General features: G+C 44.4%; 1 protein-coding gene across 2 annotated transcripts; it reads right to left on the bottom strand.

The window, feature by feature from the left end:
• Positions 1-3,116: 3,116 nt before the first annotated feature.
• Positions 3,117-20,000, bottom strand: LOC308304317 (uncharacterized protein). Of its 2 annotated transcripts, none has more exons than XM_080748898.1 (5): positions 19,788-20,000; positions 14,442-14,639; positions 11,545-11,643; positions 10,045-10,131; positions 3,117-9,728 (listed from the first exon to the last, which is right to left on the bottom strand). In XM_080748898.1, the coding sequence occupies exons 2-5, from the start codon at positions 14,631-14,633 to the stop codon at positions 6,870-6,872; spliced, it is 3,237 nt and encodes a 1,078-aa protein (XP_080605024.1). In that variant the 5' UTR covers positions 14,634-14,639; positions 19,788-20,000; the 3' UTR covers positions 3,117-6,869. The 2 variants fall into 2 exon arrangements, with proteins under 2 accessions (XP_080605024.1, XP_080605023.1); XM_080748897.1 differs by having other exon boundaries at positions 19,800-20,000.
• Between the last annotated feature and the right edge of the window lie 302 nt (positions 20,001-20,302).

Raw genomic sequence — 20,302 nt, 5'->3', positions numbered from 1 at the left:
GATATTCTAGACCAGATCTGACTAGTCATGGGTTGACTTGATCTGGACCCAATGGAGACGAAAGGCCAAGTGGCCACGCCCCTAAAATGACGATATGCCTGGAACCCATTATCACTTTAAACCAGGGGTCTTCAACAGGGGATCCAGGACCCTTAGGGGGTCCTCAGAGTTACTACAGGGGGTCCTCCAAATCTTCCAATCCTTTTTATATTAACAACTTGAACCCTATAGGGTCCATATTCTGTAGCCAAAAATAGCAGATCTACAAGCTCTACAACAGATCTACAATGCCTCACGCTGTGAGGCGTTGTGAGCTTGTAGATCTGCTATTTTCGGCAAAGAGGTTTGGCGTAGAGGAGAAAAAGAGCAGACTAAGTACAGAGTGAAAGGTCAAGTTTATTAAGTATTGACGGTTCAAGTGGTTAAATATCTGAAAACACAAATTGACATGAATCCAAAATACACTGATGATTGTGCTGTCAAACAATGAAACTATGGAATCTATGAACAGGTTGTGGGGGTCCCTGCTTCATCTCTCTCTCTGCTAAGGGGTCCCTGCTTCATCTCTCTCTCAACTAAGGGGTCCCTGCTTCATCTCTCTCTCAGCTAAGGGGTCCCTGCTTCATCTCTCTCTCAACTAAGGGGTCCCTGCTTCATCTCTCAACTAAGGGGTCCCTGCTTCATCTCTCTCTCAACTAAGGGGTCCCTGCTTCATCTCTCTCTCTCAACTAAGGGGTCCTTGGCCTGAAAACGTTGAAGACCCCTGCTTTAAACATTGTTTTATGCTTTAACTATCAAAAGATTGCAGATATGCTATTTAAAAAGAAACTCTTTGAAAATTTCCACACGATTCTATAAATGTCCCCTAAATCCTTAGGTATGCGTTTCTTTGAAGGAAAAAACAAACTAACACATATTTCTATGTCAGTGGTTCTCAAACTTTCATGTCAAGGACCCCCTAGAATGACATGTATTTGGCCGCGGACCCCCATCTCTCAATATAGGCCTAAACCGGATAGAAGGCCATAGCAGCACAGGTTTGGAAACCTATAGATTTTAGTTTTTTCCCAATAAAGCTTTCTGAACATATTTATTTGACAGAATTGATTCTGCAGGTGTCAAAACGAAATAATTGAAAACCGCAATAGAAGATATTTATTCAATATAATGTAATAAACACATTTAAAAGTATCTTTAATAGAAGATATTTTTTCAATATAATGTAATACACTCATTTAAAACTCTTTAATAGAAGGTATGTATTCAATATAATGCAATACAATCATTTAAAACTATCTTTAATAGAACGTTTTTATTCAATATAATGAAATGCAATCATTTAAAACTATCTGTCTGACACACAATCAAGTGTTTTAGGGTCAAAGGTCACCAGCAGTCCTGAACGTCTTGGTTCAACATGTTTACTGATAAGTGACTGGAAGACACCATGTGATCATCTAGAGCAGGGGTCTTCAACGTTTTCAGGCCAAGGACCCCTTAGCTGTAGAGGGAGATGAAGCAGGGACCCCTTAGCTGTAGAGGGAGATGAAGCAGGGACCCCTTAGCTGAGAGAGAGATGAAGCAGGGACCCCTTAGCTGAGAGAGGGATGAAGCAGGGACCCCTTAGTTGAGAGAGAGATGAAGCAGGGACCCCTTAGCTGAGAGAGAGATGAAGCAGGGACCCCTTAGTTGAGAGAGAGATGAAGCAGGGACCCCTTAGCTGAGAGAGAGATGAAGCAGGGACCCCTTAGTTGTAGAGGGAGATGAAGCAGGGACACCTTAGTTGTAGAGAGAGATGAAGCAGGGACCCCTTAGCTGAGAGAAAGATGAAGCAGGGACCCCTTAGCTGAGAGAGAGATGAAGCAGGGACCCCTTAGTTGAGAGAGAGATGAAGCAGGGACCCCTTAGTTGAGAGAGAGATGAAGCAGGGACCCCTTAGTTGTAGAGGGAGATGAAGCAGGGACCCCTTAGTTGAGAGAGAGAGATGAAGCAGGGACCCCTTAGTTGTAGAGGGAGATGAAGCAGGGACCCCTTAGTTGAGAGAGAGATGAAGCAGGGACCCCTTAGTTGAGAGAGATGAAGCAGGGACCCCTTAGCTGAGAGAGAGATGAAGCAGGGACCCCTTAGCTGAGAGAAAGATGAAGCAGGGACCCCTTAGCTGAGAGAGAGATGAAGCAGGGACCCCTTAGTTGAGAGAGAGATGAAGCAGGGACCCCTTAGTTGAGAGAGAGATGAAGCAGGGACCCCTTAGTTGTAGAGGGAGATGAAGCAGGGACCCCTTAGTTGAGAGAGAGATGAAGCAGGGACCCCTTAGTTGTAGAGGGAGATGAAGCAGGGACCCCTTAGTTGAGAGAGAGATGAAGCAGGGACCCCTTAGTTGAGAGAGATGAAGCAGGGACCCCTTAGTTGAGAGAGAGATGAAGCAGGGACCCCTTAGTTGAGAGAGAGATGAAGCAGGGACCCCTTAGTTTAGAGAGAGAGATGAAGCAGGGACCCCTTAGTTGAGAGAGATGAAGCAGGGACCCCCTAGTTGAGAGAGAGATGAAGCAGGGACCCCTTAGCTGAGAGAGAGATGAAGCAGGGACCCCTTAGTTGAGAGAGAGATGAAGCAGGGACCCCTTAGCTGAGAGAGAGATGAAGCAGGGACCCCTTAGCTGAGAGAGAGATGAAGCAGGGACCCCTTAGTTGAGAGAGAGATGAAGCAGGGACCCCTTAGCTGAGAGAGAGATGAAGCAGGGACCCCTTAGCTGAGAGAGAGATGAAGCAGGGACCCCTTAGTTGAGAGAGAGATGAAGCAGGGACCCCTTAGTTCAGAGAGAGATGAAGCAGGGACCCCTTAGTTGAGAGAGAGATGAAGCAGGGACCCCCAGATTCCATATAGTCTTATTGTTTGACAGCACAATCATCAGTGTATTTTGGATCTGTGTCAATTTGTGTTTTCAGATATTTAACCACTTGAACTGATAATAAACTTGACCTTTCACTCTGTAGTTAGTCTGCTTTTTTTCTCACACACCAAAGCTCTTTGCCAAAAATAGCCGATCTACAAGCTCACGCCTCACAGTGCGAGGCGTTGTGAGCTTGTAGATCGGCTATTTTTGGCTAAAGTTCTCAGAATATGGACGCTAGGGTTCAAGTTGTTCATATAAAAAGGGAGAAAAAAAGTTTCTATCACTCAAAGATTTGGAGGCCCCCCTGTAGTAACTCTGAGGATCCCCTAGGGGTCCCGGACCCCCTGTTGAAGACCCCTGATCTAGAGCAGTGGTTCTCAACCGGTGGTACTTGAGCCCCCTCTGGTGGTAGACAGAGGAGTCTCCCAAAAACAAGAACAAATACATAAGTGGAGTGAAATATTGACATTAATTATGCCTGGGATTATTGAATGCTTTAACTATTGAACAATAGCAGATATTGCGAGCTTGTAGATCTGCTATTTTTGAAAAAAAACATGATTTGTTTTTGCAAGTCTTTGAATATATCTATTTAAAAGCGAACATTTTTAACTCAAATATTTGCTTCTGGGGTGGTCCCTGGAACAACATATTTTGAGATGGGGGTCCGTGGCCAAATACATGTAATTTCGGGGATCCTTGACATGAAAAAGTTTGAGAACCACTGATTTAGAGGAAGGATTTAGAAGTTGGGTGAAAGATCGGGTCAAAGATATTCAAAAAATAGCAGATCTTGTAGATCTACTATTTTTGAAGCGGTGAAAGCCGCTTCCAAGGAGTGGCTTTGTCTGTCCCGTACATGTTTTTTTGAGGATTCCCATAGATTCTCAAGGAGTGAGAATGTCTGTCCCGTACATGTCCCGTGCATGCAGAATTGAGGATTGGTCAAGCTTCCCAAGACAATTTGGCCCTCCAGACAAAATCATTCAGAATTCAGAATTCATAAAAGTATAGAACTAAAGCACATATAAAGTATAGATCGAGAACACAGAGAATAAACATTCACAGCTTCACTTCGAACCGAGGTTTTATTTTCCAATAGTTAAAACATAAAATAATGGTCAAAGTTGATCAAATCTAACGCAGCACGGCTAGGTGTTGCGTGGGTATTTTCCTCCTGTATAGAAAGTCGATGGGAGCCCAACTTGATTTGGTTGCTGTGGTGACCCCGAAGGTCGCCGACTCGGGCGCCCTAGCTAAATCATTAGAGCATGCCCCGGGCTACATCTGTGCAAAAGGTGGCGCTTTTACACTAATATAGTGTGAAATATCCCTAACGCCCCCGACTATAGTAGACTATAGTAGACTATAGTAGACTATAGTAGACTATAGTAGACAGTAGACTATAGTAGACTATAGTAGACTATAGTAGACTATAGTAGACTATAGTAGACTATAGTAGACTATAGTACTACATTGGCTATTTGCAGAGATGGACCGAGTACTTGACCCCAGGCCCTTGAGTTAGAGTACAAATATTACTGGTCAAGATTCACTCCAATGCGACTAAAAGTACCTCAGTCAAAATGTTACTTGAGTAAGAGTGAAAAAGTACTTGCTTTTAAATGTACTTAAAGGGATATTCCACTTTCAACAGGGAGCAGTGGAAGGGCCTCTCTCCCCACACACCCATTGTAACTTCAAACTCCATTTTAACCGTGATAGATTCATTAAAAAACACCCATTACTTCCAGGCCCTGGGCCTGGAGGGCCTGGTAACATTTACATCAAATATCTAAATATTGAATCAAGCAAATTAAAAACTGTTCAGGGTGTTCATAAAAGCCTGATTAGATGATAAAATGACCAAAAGTTTTTTTGAAAGTGAAATATTCCTTTAAGTAGTCAAGAGTACATGCTTTTAAAGGTACTTAAATAAAACGTACGAGTAAATTCCCAATTTGTCACAAATACTGTATTTTTTATCACATTTAATTGATAGGACCTTGTAACTCTTGTTTCAGAGAAACACAGATGTGCTTGCTTGTGGAACCACTGTGAGCTTTTATCATTCATGTTTATTACTATTGATGTGGGTGGATCATAGCAGATGACAGGCAACGCTCATCAAAATAACAATTCTTTCATCAAGTAAACAATCATTTAATCACGAGAGAGCGTGGCTATAGAACAGTGAAGTCATGACGTGACTCGCTCATCCCCCGGTTCCACGGAAGTAATTCTCTATGGAGAATAACATTGAGTCATCTTAAATCCTCTCATATAAGCATTGTGGTCCAAAAATAAACAAACGGTCTTTGTCGGCGAGGAGGCTCTGTATGGTTTATGACAGTCAGTCACTCATAAGTGATAAAGTCTGTTTCTGGTGAAAATGTAACTAATTCGGCGACAGTAACATTAGCGTTTTCTCACCATCAGTTGATTCTTCATATCCATATGAGTCAAACTGCTGAGATCATATTATGTTTATAATTGGAACACAGTTCTTATATGACGCCATATGAAAAAGGTCTATGGGAATTCAGAATGGGGGAAGAAAACCGCAAACCAGGTAGGATGTGTAAATTACGTCACACTTCACTACTCTATTGGCGTTATCCTTATATGGGCATGGGATGTATACAGTGATAGGCTTCCTTCTTTGACGGACACAGCTTGTGGCCAATAGCATTTTAGAGGGAGAAAAAGAAACAAAAAAAACAAACAGAAAACCTTAAAGGAATTATATGTAACTTTAAGACTATTAAAACATTTTATATGTATATATATTTTTAGGAGTCATTTCCCTTCATCAGTAACTATATTATTGTGCTGGGGTGTTTCATCCCCTGGTTGTATTTCTGTTCTGTTCTACTCTTTATGGAAGGTTAGGGAGGTTTTTTGTCAGGGGGAGCTCAGGTAATTGATTGGGCCATAAAAGTGTCAAGTCCTCGTTAGTGATCTCTTTAATCAATGAAAGCGTCAAAGAAAACTACCTGTTTGATGCCTGTCATAGAGGGGGAGGGGGGGGGGGGGATGTTTTTGTGTACACACAATCTTGCATATTTTTCCCAGAAATGTACTTAAGTAAGATTACAAATCTTTGTCTTGGAAATGTATTTGAGTAAGAGTATTATGTATCAAAGAAGTCTAATACTCAAGTAAAGTACAAATCCTCAGAATCTAGAAAGTCAGGTAAATGTATTTGAGTAATGTCCACCACTGGCTATTTGACAATAGCAGATCTACAAGCTCATGTGACACACGTGTAGATCTGCTATTTTCAAATGCATACATGGATTAAACTGGTTTCACTGTTTTCAAATCATCTTTGGGAATAATTTTCTTTTTCTTGTTTTACTTACAACTACATTTTAATTTGGTTGTAGTTGACATGAGGTTTGAGAACAACTGGTCTAGAACAGCTCTGACGCTCTTTATAAATTATATTTTAGATTGTTTGATAAGGCACTCGATCAACACCTACGACCTGTAGCCTATGGGATATAGGCTGTGCTCTCATTGTGAACATTCATTGGAGCCATCTCCATCCATTTCCTTGAAAATATTTATATTCACCTTAGAGTACTTCATGTCCATAGCTAATAAGTGTTGCCTGTATTAGGCTATTCAAAAACACGTCCCATCAACTAGCTCTATCTTCTGTGCCCAAACAGTGGCACAGAGTGTGATTAAATCACTGTTTTTGGATCTGCACTTTTGGCCCTCAAGGTTTCAGCCTCTTGGAAGAAACACAAAATACAAAGGGAATACACAAGCGCTCATAACAACCACACCAGGGGGTCTAATGAAGTCAACCTCATGGACAAATGAAAACCAGAAAAAATAAGATAACTATGGCACCACCTCTTTAAGGCATATTTGGTTTATTAGCCAGAGATCATTTTAAACCGTCTATAAGGATGATGGGGTTCAAGACGTCAATGGATTTCATAGGAGAAAGAAAAATAAATCGTCTCAATTATCATATTCAACGTAATCGTCATCGGGAGCAACGGGGGGCTCAACGTAATCGTCATGGAAAGAATCAACGGTCGCAGCCGTGACGGCGAGAGTGAGGCACTCGCTCCAGATGCGGGAGATGCGACCGTCGACACGGACGACGTACACACATCTGTAGTCGCCTTGGTGGGTGTGGTCTGCCTCAGGGAACAGGAAGCTGACAGAACGACTGACGCATGGCTTTTCTTCTTTTATTTCCCTACCAAATGTGAGGTAGAAGGAGCTGTTAGGGTGGTGTTGTTGGGTGGAGCAGGTGATGGTGAAGCTGAGGCCCTCCAACACCTGCCCGTTTATGGACGGGAAGACGCTGATAGTCGGACGACTCAGACCTTTGGTGATCCTCTCTCTCTCTCTGACGGCGAGAGAGAGCGGCTCGCTGCGTCTGGTGTAGACGTAACCGTCTACGGTGACATCATGAACACATTCGTAGATGCCTTGGTGGGTGTATTCTGCCGTGGGAAACGGGAAGTCAGCAGAACCATTGACATTTGGCTGCTTGATGCTGTGTTTGGCGTCGGCACCAGAACGGAAGGTGAGGTGGAAGGAGCTGTGTTTGGCGTCGGCTCCAGAACGGAAGGTGAGGTGGAAGGAGCTGTGTGGGAGTTCTTCCTGGACAGAGCAGCTGATGGTGAAGATGGAACCCTCCTCCAACACCTGCTGCTGCCCCTGCTGCCGGCCCTCTGAGACCCCGTTTATGGAGGAGACTCTGATAGCTGGCGTCGGAAAGACGCTGAGGGGGAGTGGCTTGCTGTGTCTGGTGTAGACATGACCGTCTATAGTGACGCTATAAACACATGTGTAGACGCCTTGGTGGGTGTGGTCTGCTACAGGAAACAGGAAGTGGGCAGAGCCGTTGACACATGGCTGAGTGTGACTGTGTTCAATGTTGGATCCAGAAGAGACTGTGAGGTGGAAGGAGCTGTGAGGACGTTGGTCCTGGATGGAGCAGCTGATGGTGAAGACGGAACCCTCCTCCAACACCTGCCACCGTTCCTGCTTCCAGTCCTCAGGAAGCCTGTTTCTGGACTCCTGCTGCCACCACACCACCACCTCCTCCTCCTCCTCCTCCTCCTCCCGATGCTCAGGAACTCCTTTTATGGACGGGAAGACACTGATAGCTGGCACCTTATCTGTAACTATGACACTGAGAGAGAGCAGCTCACTGCGCCACTGTTCGCCGTAGACCTGACCATTTATGGTGACACCATAAAAACATGTGTAGTTCCCTTGGTGGGTGTGGTCTGCTGCAAGGAACAGGAAGTCGTCAGAGCCAGCCTGTGCGTGTCTGTCTGTTGTGTTGGATCCAGAATCAAATGTGAGATAGAAGCCTTCTAGGAGCCTATCAGTAACTTGAACCGGTATCGGTTCCCTCCACATTAAGGAGCAGCTGATGGTGAAGCTGGAACCGTGGAGCACCTGCTGCCCCTGCTGCTGACCCTCAGAAACCCTGTTTATGGAGGGGGAGACACTGATAGCTGGCGTCAGATCTGTAAGCGTGACGCTGAGAGAGAGCGTCTCACTCGGTCTGGTGTAGACATGACCGTCTATAGTGACGTTATAAACACATGTGTAGAAGCCTTGGTGGGTGTGGTCTGCTACAGGAAACAGGAAGGTGGCAGAGCCGTTGACACATGGCTGAGTGTGACTGTGTTCAACGTTGGATCCAGAAGAGACGGTGAGGAGGAAGGAGCTGTGAGGATGTTGGTCCTGGATGGAGCAGCTGATGGTGAAGATGGAACCCTCAACCACCTGCCGCTCCTGCAGCGACCCGTAGTAGCGAAACCGTCTTATGGACGGGAAGACACTGATAGCTGGCACCTTATCTGTAGCTACGACACTGAGAGAGAGTGGCTCACTGTGTCTGCTGTAGACATGACCATCTATAGTGACGCTATAAACACATGTGTAGAAGCCTTGGTGGGTGTGGTCTGCTACAGGAAACAGGAGGGTGGCAGAGCCGTTGACACATGGCTGAGTGTGACTGTGTTCAACGTTGGATCCAGAAGAGACGGTGAGGAGGAAGGAGCTGTGAGGACGATGGTCCTGGATGGAGCAGATGATGGTGAAGCTTGAACTCACCAACACCAGCAGCCGCTCCCCCACCTCCTCCTCCTGCTGCAACCAGTACTCAGGAACCTCTTCCATGGACGGGAAGACACTGATAGCTGGCACCTTATCTGTAACTACGACACTGAGAGAGAGCGGCCAGCTCTGCTGCTCTTCGCCGTAGACCTGACCATTTAGAGTGACGCCATAAACACACCTGTATATCCCTTGGTGGGTGTGGTCTGCTGCAGGAAACAGGAAGTCGGCAGGGCCAGGCTTTCTGTCGTCAAAATAAGACTGGGCGTGTCTGTCTGTTGTGTTGGATCCAGAATCAAATGTGAGATAGAAGCCTTGTAGGAGCTCGGTGCTGTTTGAAGTATTAGTAACTGGAACCAATAATGGTTCCATCATCAATATTGGTTCCATCATGTACTGGGAGCAGCTGATGGTGAAGTTGGAACCGTGGAACACCTGGCGCCCCTGCTGCCGGCCCTCAGAAACCCCGTTTATGGAGGGGGAGACACTGATAGTTGGCAAACCATCGTGGACGACTTGAATCGACTGAATCTCATAATCATAATATGGAGGCTCATCATGTATGATTATTGATTGATACATGATTGCTTCAGGTGCATCAGCATAACCTAGTGACGCGTGTGACATGATGCGATTTTGACGTGGACATTCCAATCCGCCGCTGCTTAACAGTGAATAAGATCCACCGAGAGGGGGTGCAGGCTTACACTGTCTGTCCCACACGGCGTGACGCTGAAAGAAAACAAGATGTAAACGTGTTATATAAGTTTAAAGTACAACATGTTATAATAATAGAAATAATCGTTCCTAGTAATTTTGACTACTTTTATTTTTTTTGGTTCAATATTATTTTAACCAACACACAGCCATAAAGCGTGTTCAATAGGACTGATTCATGGAAGAAATCTAAAACCTGAAAATGGAGTTGGCTAAGTAACAAGACAGACAGACAGACAGACAGACAGACAGACAGACAGACAGACAGACAGACAGACAGACAGACAGACAGACAGACAGACAGACAGACAGACAGGTAAAAGGTGTTTACCGTCTGTTCGTCCTTTCTGCGAACACAGTCGATGGAAGGATGAAAGAAGTCTGGACACCGGCCACACACCATGCATCGAACCTTGAGCTGACAGACAGACAGACAGACGGACAGACGGACAGACGGACAGACAGACGAACATTTAGCAATTAGATGGGAGATAATATCTGACTATTAATCCGTCCGTTGTCTGTCTGCATGCTGACATCACTGATACTAAACAGTGTCATCACCATGGTAACAATCTCCAACTGACATCACTGACTGACATCACTACAGTGCCCACATTTGGAGATGACATCACAGACTGGCCTGGACACGGAACACCATATATGGGCATAAAAGAGTGCCAGCCAGCCAGATGGATACAACGGGTATTGCACAGCTGGACATGGATGGTGACTGTTCTGCTCAACGGGCACCGGTCTGGTTGATTACTTCTTCCAGTGATGTCATCATTATTTCATGTAAAATAATTAATAGCATGATCTAAAAACCTGACAGGAGTGTGGTTGCGACCGTAGGTCGCAGTTAAGTATGAGAACTGTCACATCTTGTTAGTATGTATCTTTGTAACACCTCAATATGTATGGTTACTGTTATGCTCTGACATCACACTGTGACACCACTGTGATGTCAGGGGAACCACACTAATAGAATCCATTGTATGCCCATATATGGAGATCCACACTAACAGAATCCATATATGGCCAAGCCCTTAGGCGTCTTACTGGTTATATGTTTAGTATGTTTAGTTCATTATTGCTAGTTCCATGCACTGTGCATGACACAAAGTTGTGCACACATCTCCGGGTAGCTCTTGTCCTGGGCTTGAAGACCTTGTAGGCTTATGCAAAGGTTAACATGTAATTTAGATAGATATGTTATATGGTATGTAAACTGATGGCATTCATTTGTAGATCTGACATCCTATAGTGTGAGTATAGTTTAAATGTACAGAATATTGATCTTTCAGATCAGGCCTACACTGTTTACTAGACTGATGCTATTATGTCCTTGGTTTACTAGATTAGCCTACTATCTCTTGCTATCAACTATTGCTGTTGACTGAAAGCTTGTTTCTGGCTCAAAATGACTTAATCTCATTATTGAAAATGTAATAATCTACCAAGGTAAGCAACAAACCTGTCTCATTTGCCTGTCTGGGCATTAGTTGCTCTCTGACACCACCTAGTGGTTGTGGCTTGTAATGGCTTGTAACAAAGTGGCACCTCAAAATGAGCTGGTGCCACAGTGGTGCTAAAGTGGCACAACCACCAGCACTTTCGAGGTACAACAACTTTATTTGTTCTTTGTTTACTAGATTAGCCTATAATATATGCATTTGGTGGATCACCTTGTGTTGCCCTTGCTTACTGTAAATCTCTCTAGCTTAAGAGCATCTGATAAATGCCTAAGATGTAAATTGTAGTTTTATAACAACCAACATTGATCACAGCTTGCTGCTTCATGCTTCATTCTGCAGTCTTCCACACTTACCTGTTTGAAAGCACACTCAGGGCGATGGCTTTTACCAGGATCCTTTCTGCAGGTCGTTGCTCTCAAACGCACGTCTATTCTCACCTGGCGTGAGGAGACCTGCAAGAGAACAGGACATGAAACAGAACATCAACAACACATTCATGTGGTTTTCATCTCCTTCTCTCTCTTAGGCTGGACTCACACAGCTGCGTGAAACATCTTCTCCTTATCGCCTGAGAATGGCCACTGGGGGCGCCGTACTAATGCATTGTCAATGGAAGGTTGTTTGGTGTTTTGTCGTTGCCGTGTCTCTAGCTCAACCGCAGCCTGTCTTTTGGCCAAGAGACACGGCAACGACAAAACACCAAACAACCTTCCATTGACAATGCATTAGTACGGCGCCCCCAGTGGCCATTCTCAGCCGATACGGAGAAGATGTTTCACGCAGCTGTGTGTGGGACGCCCTAGAACTGCTGTCAGATCTCTGACCATGATGGACATGGCATGGACATAGTGCTACGTATGGATGTGTGATAATGTCTTCCAACATTTTGTTAACCTCATAGTCATAGTATAATAGCCTACATACCTTTTGAGCAAATTGACAAACTAATTGTACATTTGAGAAAAGAAACAGAACAGTCAGAATGCTTGTTACATTCCAAAATGACTAAGGCAGAAAGTGAATGTTTTCAAAGAAAGTCAACTTTTTTGACTTTAGCAGTAATATTTTTTGGATGTAACAAACATTCTGACTCTGACGGTGAACAGAGTTTAAATACATAGCAGATAAACATTACTAAAGCATTTAACTCTCCTACTGCCAGATTATTTATTTATTTATTGGGTCTGGTGCCATCAAAAAGCGGCTTACCTTTGCGACGTTATAGTAGATAGACAGACATTTATTTTTTTTATTTTTTTTATTATTTTTTATTGTGCAATAGTGCACTTTGGTCTGCCAGGCAGCAGAGGGCGGCGTCATGCGAGAATGAATGTGAATTTGCCTGTTATGTGTTGAAGAAGAAGAAGACCAGTCACTGGCCACAGAGCCTTACAGCCAGAGGAAATCAACAAGGAAGTGAATTGTTCTCCGTTGATCTAACGCATAATGGATTTTTTACACCATCACCGCGGAAAATGTGTTTACAGTAGACGGCCGCGCGACCCCTCATCAGCTTACAGTCATCAGACGAACGAACCGAACGAGCGCCGTATTGGCATCGAGGTTCTGTAAAAAATGGGGCGAACGTTAACGTTCAAAGCGTGGGGAGAGTTAATATGTATTAATATTATAATTTTATTGATGCCTAAATCGCCTTTCAGACGGAAGAGGTTGACATTTTCAATGAGAGGCAGACAATCTTTTTATTTTTTTATGTTTTCATTTCTTCTTTCCTGAATACCTCAAAAATATGAATTATGGTTATTATTAACTATAAGACCAGGACTACACACTACACACAAAGTGTGGTGTGCACACACCACACGCACGCAAGCACACACGCACACACGCACTCAAGCACACACACGCGTACGCACGCACTCAGTCACGCACACATGGCATGTCGTTCTTATCTGTCTTTGCTCTACAAATATTTGTCGTCCGTGTCCACCACAGTCCATAGTAAATAAATATATTATATTTAAAAAAATAAAGGCTCTGATCTGTTGTGGAAGAAAGCTGCATCCATGAAAACAACCCAGCTTGCAACGCAAAGAAAAAAACACATCAATACAATAATACAGGACAGGGGTGTCCAAACCTTTTTTCAAAGGAGGCCACATTAGAACATATTAAAACACCAAAGGGCCGACTACACCTCCTGACATAAAGTACATTTGGTCGGACCGTAACTAAGTCACATACAGTACACATGCATCACATTTAACCCTCTAAGACCCAAAAATAGAAATACTTGAAATAAAAAAAATTAAAAAATCAGATGGTGTTGTAGGAGTCTTAATCAGAGGAAAATGTAATGTTTTAAAAAAAAATGTTTTTGTAAGGTTTTATAGCCATAAATCATAAATCATGCTCTAATTTACATATGGGGGATATTTTTCACAATAATAACATATGTACATGTTCTAGACATTTTAATGATCACCAAAAAAATAGTACAGGCATTTTAGTTATGTTTTTGTGAGGAATAGCTTCCATGAAAAAGTGAGATGTTGTTTGTCAAAACTCTGGAATGTCAGCGGGTGTGGCGGGTGTGAATGTCAGCCCCTGTGGGGGGTATTTATATGCAAATAGTGTGGCCAATGGCATTGTAATACTAAACAATAGAATCCAATGGTGATGTTTAGGTGGTAGGGGGAGCTAAAATAAAATGATTGAAACCTTTTTTTGGATAAAATACAAACTGGGCTCTAGAGGGTTAAACCATTGTATTTAACCATCATCATCAATATTTAATTCCTTTTGTCAGGTGTGTTCTCAGAACAAAACACAAATAACTCAGCCTTATTATCTCACATTACCAAATGTAACCTGATGTGAAAGGTAAAAGAATACAATAAAATATCCTTTCTTTGACCTCTTCAGGATGAGACGACAGGGAATAAGGAATCCTGAAAAGAAATATACTCTGGAAAAATCTTCTTGTTTGTCCTTGGCCGTATTTGGCCGCACTATAGACACCCCTGATATAGCATATCGTCGTTGTCGGGTGGAAACCTTGTATGTCCAAAACCGTTTGTTTTGCATTTATCATTTTAAAATGATTTAACTAGTGAAAACAGCCGATCTACAAGCACACAGTGTGCTTGTAGATCTGCTGTTTTCACTACTTTTGTGCGACGGCCTTGTACGATGAAGCAGGGCTTTACTTTGCGATAGAACGTACAAATTTGAAACTTGGAGATACGAGGTTTCCACCCGTCAACGACGATATATACAACAACGTTACCTCTGCTATTAGACCAATTCCTTCGTAGTTCAGATGGCCGTAGTTCAGTTGTCCGTTCGCTGTCGCGATCGCCTGATCCACGAACTTCTTGACCTTCTTGTCCAGCCAGTAGTAGTTGTTGTGCTTCAGTTCTGCTGCCAGGCTGAGCGCAGCAGACAGGAACAACAACGTGGACACCACCAGTCTCCTCATCTTCTCCTGGAGAGATAGATAGATAGATAGATAGATAGATAGATAGATAGATAGATACAGATAGATAGATAGATAGATAGATACAGATAGATACAGATAGATAGACAGATGCGAAAAAAATGGCGATGGACGCAAGGTCGCGTCCATGGACGTAAGGTCGCGTCCATGGACGCAAACGGCCGGCCGCTGGGACGCGGGACGCAAAATTTAACGTGGGACGCGTCCCGTGGGACGGGGGACGCAAAAGGGAACGCGGGACGCGTTTTTCTGAAACGGCTGGCCGCTCGCGTCCCCGCCCTCGTCGTCCTCGTACATGGACGCTGCCAGGTGTCAGACGCGGGACGCGGAAATGGGACGTGGGACGGGGGACAAGGCCGTGGGACTCACTTGTAGGACGCGGGACGAGGCTGTGGGAAAGAGCATGTGGGACGCATTTTTCTGGAACGGCTGGCCGCTGGACGCAAAAGTGCTGCTCGCGTCCTTTTGGACGTCTATTGTATGTATTTTTTTATGGAGAATTCAAATATGACCTTCTTTTTTGGATCAATGTCCGAGGGACAGCGAATGCACACCTGCCGACAACAGCCGCGGCAATGATTCCTATGCCGTGGCAATTATACCTAATCCGTGGCAACGCTGGACACACCGACTATGGAGCTGCGTGTGTGTGTGTGTGTGTGTGTGTGTGTGTGTGTGTGCGTGCGCCGCGCATGTCGTGCAGCCTATGTTTTGGCCGACGATTTTGACCCCAGAACCCCCGCAGTGTTTTCCACAGTGAGAGAGTGTAAAATGAAACCAAACGTTACGGGTCCATTTGGTTTCATTTTAGGCCTACCCGCACAATAATTAAAATGTCCATAAGGGTCCATTATATTCCAGGCGATTGCCTGACCTGGCCAAATCAATCAATCTATCTATCTATCTATCTATCTATCTATCTATCTATCTATGATTGAAAGCCTAGGCCATGGCTGTCTTGAACTTGAACCGTCCGTGACTATAGGCCTATTAGGCTAAACAGCAGCTGCTCACCCCACGTCAGTCACTTTCTCTGATGGTCCATGCAGTTATGTAATCTCTAGCATACTCCTTTCAAGTTCCAATTGGCGGTGTAGCTTAATTAATGGGCCATCATCAACTCGTTGTTTGATCTACCAGCTGGGTTAACAACTCCGACGCACACAGCGCGCCCGTAGTAGCCAGGCGTTTCGCACACACAAGTAGGCTATTTTCACAGACAGCAGGTTTAGAAAATATGCGCGTTACCTTAAATATTATACAATAAAATGACTTTATCAAAACTGACAATGATAAAACTGGAGCGGACATAAAATAAACACAATGGATACAGGCCTAATAGGCCTATCCTTTTTAATGCAATACGCCTTGCAAAACGCACGCATGTCAGTGCGTGCGTCCCTGCGACATACATACATGCGTGCGCGTGCGTGTTGCAAGGCGAAGCTATCAGAACCCCGTGGCATTTTGTATTAATTATAATATTTATTATTGCTGTGTTTAGATTATCTGGTCAGAGAATCTGAAAAAATTATCCTGTAGTGTTTAATTCTACCCGATTCAGTCGGGCCCGATTATCTTGTAGTGTATTGCCAGCTAAAAGTCAGAGTAAAACTGGCTCTTGGGCCAGTTACGGCCTGGGATTGATGACAACAGAAATCCAGAAATCTCCACATATGCCAATCTGGCACAGTGTGGGAATGGAATAGGCGAAGGCGCTGTCCATGGTGCTGAATTATCGTTCCACTGTCTCGCCTCACTGGAGTCAGTGCCCGGCAAAACGCCACAAATACATGCTTATGTATTTACAGTTAAGCCCTGCTCGTCAACCACAAATACAGTAGATGAATATGTACACATTATATTTGTTACTATCGCTTTGAAGTTATTATATAAATGTGAATAAATGTTAAGGGCAGATATTCACAACATGACAAAAGTGAGTTTCCTTTTTTTTTTTATTTTACAAAGATGCGAGCAGGTGCAAAACAGGTGTGCATAAAAGAAATAGGTGGAGAGGGTCAGAGGGACTGATAGACATTGATTATTATGATTAGGTCTACTACAAGGCTACACTAAGGAAGGAAAGGGTGGTACGTAGACAGACAGACGTAGACAGACAGACAGACAGACAGACAGACAGACAGACAGACAGAGAAAGTGGCCCAATTGGCCACTTAATTGTCTGCGGTTGATCCCGTCATGCACTCCTTTGAAGTCAAAATTGGGCCATTCGGTTTTTGTAACCTAATTGTTTGTTTGAACGCACAGCAGGGAGTCCTTGCAGCTGTCAATGGTGATATAGTCAGACAATAGCCTACACTTCATATTCACTTTATATATTTATTTTATTAACTGTAGGCCTATCACCTGGTCCTTTAGAGCTAGTAGGCTATTGCATGTCTTATTACGCATAAAGAAAACCTGCGGAGGCGCCGTGGGCCGCTAAAAAAAGAATAAGAAAAATAAAAAAAAAAGGAAGTTGTAACAGAAATACAGATAGATGCGAGCAGTGACGACTAAGAGGTGGACCCGGCTCTGGCAGATACCGGCAGACACAAATACAGGAGATGAATACATATTTGCTATCGCTTTGAAATTATAATCTAAATGTGAATAAATGAGCAGAGATTCACAACATGACAATAATGAGTTTCCTCTTTTATTTTACATATTAAATGAGCAGAGCATCACTTAAAAATGCAGGACTTTAATTAATTGAGAATGTAATGGAGATAGATAGATAGATAGATAGATAGATAGATAGATAGATAGATAGATAGATAGATAGATAGATAGATAGATAGATAGATAGATAGATTGATTTGGCCAGGTCAGGCAATCGCCTGGAATATAATGGACCCTTATGGACATTTTAATTATTGTGCGGGTAGGCCTAAAATGAAACCAAATGGACCCGTAACGTTTGGTTTCATTTTACACTCTCTCACTGTGGAAAACACTGCGGGGGTTCTGGGGTCAAAATCGTCGGCCAAAACATAGGCTGCACGACATGCGCGGCGCACGCACGCACACACACACACACACACACACACACACACACACACACACACACACACACACACACACACACACACACACACACCAATGAATCCAAAGATTTTACGCATGACAAGCGCGGAGAAACCATATGCCTAAATAATAATAATGAAGAACATGTGTTGAAACATAAACATATCTATGATGAATTCGATTAAGGTGAACCTTTAGTTAATTTAGCTGCAAAGAAAAACAGAAGGAGCGAATACACTCCCCGGCACATATGAGACATACAGATGAAAACGTTTATTTTATTTAATAAAGGAGACACTCTGTAGCTCTGGCCGTATAAGAGGCGAGGCGCCAATCCGTTAACTATTATAGCCTACAATGAAATGAATACAATAAGGCATAAGCCTATACATATTTGGGTAGGGAGGGGTAAAAACGAAGGGAAAAGATGGACATTGGGGGGGGGGGGGGGGGGGGAATTGTAACAATAGATAGATAGATGCGTGCGCAAAACAGCTGTGCGTAAAATGGATAGATAGAAGTGGAGAGGGCAGGCGAGGTGGAGGGAGGGACATGACACATGATAGACACAGATTATTAATATTAGGTCTACTACTAGGCTACTAAGGAAAGGGTGGTACAGACAGACAGACAGACAGACAGACAGACAGACAGACAGACAGACAGACCCATCTCTGGCAGCACTGCGGCCGCCGCCGATGCACCGGCAGATGGACCAGCGGATCGGGTATAGAAGCGGCAGGTGACGGCGGCTACCGGCGGCTCCGGGAGGCGGAGGCTACCGGCGGCTCCGGGGGCTACCGGGAGGCCCCGGAAGGTCGGTAAGCGACCACCGGAGCAGACATGACTGTTTAATACTTTATTCATTTATTTATACATTATTGATATGAGCACGCTGGTCCACTGCTGATCATGGTGTGTGCGTGTGTGTGTGTGCATGCGTCATGATGCGTGCGTGCTGCTGATCATGGTGCGTGCGTGTGTGTGCCTGCGTGCGCGTGTGTGTGTGTGGGGGGGGGGGGATAGGTTCGGCAACAGCGGCTGACGCAGCTCCATAGTCGGTGTGTCCAGCGTTGCCACGGATTAGGTATAATTGCCACGGCATAGGAATCATTGCCGCGGCTGTTGTCGGCAGGTGTGCATTCGCTGTCCCTCGGACATTGATCCAAAAAAGAAGGTCATATTTGAATTCTCCATAAAAAAAATACATACAATAGACGTCCAAAAGGACGCGAGCAGCACTTTTGCGTCCAGCGGCCAGCCGTTCCAGAAAAATGCGTCCCACATGCTCTTTCCCACAGCCTCGTCCCGCGTCCTACAAGTGAGTCCCACGGCCTTGTCCCCCGTCCCACGTCCCATTTCCGCGTCCCGCGTCTGACACCTGGCAGCGTCCATGTACGAGGACGACGAGGGCGGGGACGCGAGCGGCCAGCCGTTCCAGAAAAACGCGTCCCGCGTTGCGTTCACTTTTGCGTCCCCGTCCTCTTTTGAGTCCAAGGACGCGAGCGGCCAGCCGTTCCATAAAAACGCGTCCCGCGTTGCGTTCACTTTTGCGTCCCCCGTCCCACGGGACGCGTCCCACGTTCAATTTTGCGTCCCGCGTCCCAGCGGCCGGCCGTTTGCGTCCATGGACGCGACCTTGCGTCCATCGCCATTTTTTTTCGTGGACGCGTTCATGGACTTGGACGCGGTGGCTAACGGCTCTTGCTGCCTTTATTATCCCAAGGGGGAAATTCAGTTGTCCAGTTGTAGCACAGCAGTATACCGTTATTTACAAAGTTACAGAGAAGTAAGAAAAAAGATAGATAAGAGGAAAAGGAAAAAACAAGAGCAGTACAGTACCAATAAAGAGAAGGTGCATCAATAGAGGGGGCGAATAATATATAAGTATATATACATAAAGTGTCTTACAAAAAGAGACCGTAACAGTCAATGCTAGTTAGTGCAACAAGTATCTCACTGTCATTGTTAAACAAAGCAGAATACTCAGAAACTACCAACACAACCTAATAGTGCAAAGTCAAAAATCAGTGCGAAAAAACTAACAAAAAAAGCAGCTCAGAGAAGAAGAAAAACTAGGGAGCGTGTCACCACAAGACGCACATGAGCACTCACTGAAGATGGAGGTCAGATCTTCACAGGAGGACACTGGAGGTGGAGGTCAGATCTTCACAGGAGGAAGAAGTGTAGCTGGTGGTCAGATCTTCAGAAGAGGAGGAGAACACTGAAGTGTAGCTGCTGGTCGGTGCTCAGACCTTAAGAGGAGGATTTTCTGCAGCATCGGCGGTCAAACAGCAAAGAGCAGCCGAGGTCTTGTTGTCACAGTCACAACTCTGCCTATTGATCCTTCCTTGATAGATTAATCATTGTTAGATTCATCACAGCCTGACTGTGAGGACACCAGGCCAGGGGTCGGAGAACCTTTTTTTTTTTTTTTTACGCCATTAAAATATAATTCAGGAGACGATCACTAGGTTTGAATAGGCTTTATTGACAGAAGGGGGGCAGCAGGAGAGCTTTGTACAGCATGACATATGGTGCTCACTACACTAAGAAGCAACATAACATCTATAGAGGCTCCTACATATCCTATAAGCAAGAGCAGTAGTATGGCGTGG

The sequence above is a fragment of the Nannobrachium achirus genome, assembly GCF_963921795.1.
Source record: "Nannobrachium achirus genome assembly, chromosome: 19".
Classification (NCBI taxonomy): Eukaryota; Metazoa; Chordata; class Actinopteri; order Myctophiformes; family Myctophidae; genus Nannobrachium; species Nannobrachium achirus.
This window is presented reverse-complemented; position numbering and strand designations above follow the sequence as displayed.

Excerpts from the sequence above, each read along its gene's own strand:
- LOC308304317 (XM_080748898.1), bottom strand. The coding sequence starts at position 14,633 with ATGAGGAGACTGGTGGTGTCCACGTTGTTGTTCCTGTCTGCTGCGCTC. Across the intron at positions 10,132-11,544 it reads CTGAGTGTGCTTTCAAACAG|CTCAAGGTTCGATGCATGGT; the intron begins GTAAGTGTGGAA and ends TCTGTCTGTCAG. Across the intron at positions 9,729-10,044 it reads GCAGAAAGGACGAACAGACG|CGTCACGCCGTGTGGGACAG; the intron begins GTAAACACCTTT and ends GTTTTCTTTCAG.